The sequence below is a fragment of the Halichoerus grypus genome, chromosome 8, assembly GCF_964656455.1.
Source record: "Halichoerus grypus chromosome 8, mHalGry1.hap1.1, whole genome shotgun sequence".
Classification (NCBI taxonomy): domain Eukaryota; kingdom Metazoa; phylum Chordata; class Mammalia; order Carnivora; family Phocidae; genus Halichoerus; species Halichoerus grypus.
In genome coordinates, this window is record NC_135719.1 from 78,880,545 (window position 1) to 78,882,333 (window position 1,789).

At 40.3% G+C, this 1,789-nt stretch overlaps 1 protein-coding gene across 1 annotated transcript; it reads left to right on the plus strand.

Moving 5' to 3' along the window:
* Positions 1–337: 337 nt before the first annotated feature.
* LOC118551904 (olfactory receptor 11G2-like) lies at positions 338–1,303 on the plus strand. The gene is given in 1 exon segment (XM_036118050.2): positions 338–1,303. A coding segment is annotated over 1 exon segment (933 nt). The 5' UTR covers positions 338–370.
* Positions 1,304–1,789: the final 486 nt, after the last annotated feature.

The following is a 1,789-nucleotide window of genomic DNA, read 5'->3' on the forward strand; positions in this document are numbered from 1 at the left end:
CCATGACACTGCTGCTAGACATAACAATAACCTCAGTCTACTCTTAAAAAGACATTTGTCAAGAAGAGAGCTAACCCAGTATATTTAAAGACGAGAGAAAAAGAATTACACATAGTAACGTCAGTCTACATTGCATTCTCCTACCTGGGATAAGCTAAAGGCAATAGAGATTTTTAATCTATTTTGTTCACTACTATATCCCCAGTATCTAGGAAAAAATACCTAGCAAGCAGTAAACACTCAATAAATATTGAATTCATAATGAATAAATAAACTAATCTCAGTTTCTTCTTTGGACAAAGAAAATGAAGTCCCTCTGCTGTTCCAGGAATATTCAGTAATTACGGGTTCTTTCACAGCTCCCAGACCCATGAAAATCTCCAGCACCCCCAACACCTCCAGCACCATCACTGGCTTCATCCTCCTGGGCTTCCCTTGCCCCAGGGAAGGGCAGATCCTCCTCTTTCTGCTCTTCTCTGTTGTCTACATCCTGACCCTCATGGGCAATGCGTCTATCATCTGTGCTGTGTACTGGGATCAGAGACTCCACACCCCCATGTACATCTACCTCGCCAACTTCTCCTTCCTAGAGATCCGGTATGTCACCTCCACTGTCCCCAACATGTTGGCCAACTTCCTCTCTGACACCAAGGTCATCTCCTTCTCTGGGTGCTTTCTCCAGTTCTAGTTTTTCTTCTCCTTGGGTTCTACAGAATGCTTTTTCTTGGCTACTATGGCATTTGATCAGTACCTTGCCATCTGCTGGCCTCTACGTTATCCAACCACTATGACAGGACATCTCTGCACCAATCTTGTGGTCAGTTGTTGGGTACTTGGTTTCTTCTGGTACTTGATTCCCATCATCGTCATTTCCCAAATGTCCTTCTGTGGATCCAGGATCATTGACCACTTCCTGTGTGATCCAGGTCCTCTTCTAGCACTCACTTGCAAAAAAACTGTGGTAGAGCTTGTCTTCTCCACTTTAAGTCTTCTGCCCCTTGTCATTCTCTTTCTCTTCTTCATGGGATCCTATACTTTGATCTCAAGAGCAGTATTGAAAGTCCCTTCAGCAGCTGGGAAAAGAAAGGCTTTCTCCACCTGTGGGTCTCATCTGGCTGTGGTTTCACTGTTCTATGGCTCAGTACTGATCATGTATGGGAACCTAACATCTGAGCATAAAGCTGAAACACAGAAGATTGTGACTCTTTTTTATTCTGTCATGACTCCACTCCTTAATCCTGTGATATATAGTCTTAGGAACAAAGATATGAAAAATGCCCTGCATAAACTTCTGGGAATATAAAACGTGTTAATCAAAAAGGCTCTTGGGAAATTAGAACCCAATATTATATTTAACTTATTTGCAAAAATTGTATTTAACTTATTTTCAGGTTAAAAAAACTAGTTTTTTTTAATTTGAGCATAGTTGACACACAATATTACACTAGTTTCAGGTATACAGCTCAGCAATTTGACAAGCTTATACATTATGCTATGTTCACCACAAATATAGCTACCATCTGTCTCATTACATCGTTATTACATTATCATTGATTGTATTCCTTATGCTCTGGCTTTTTATTCATGTGACTTACTCATTGCAATAATTGGAGGCCTGTATCTCCCTCTCTTCTTCACCCATTTTGCCCAACCCCCACTCTGCTCCTCACTGGCAACCATTAGTTTGTTCTCTATATTTATAGGTCTGGTTCTGCTTTTTGTTTATTCATTTTTAAAATACCATTTATGAGTGCAATCATATGGCATTTTCTCTTTCTCTGACATATTT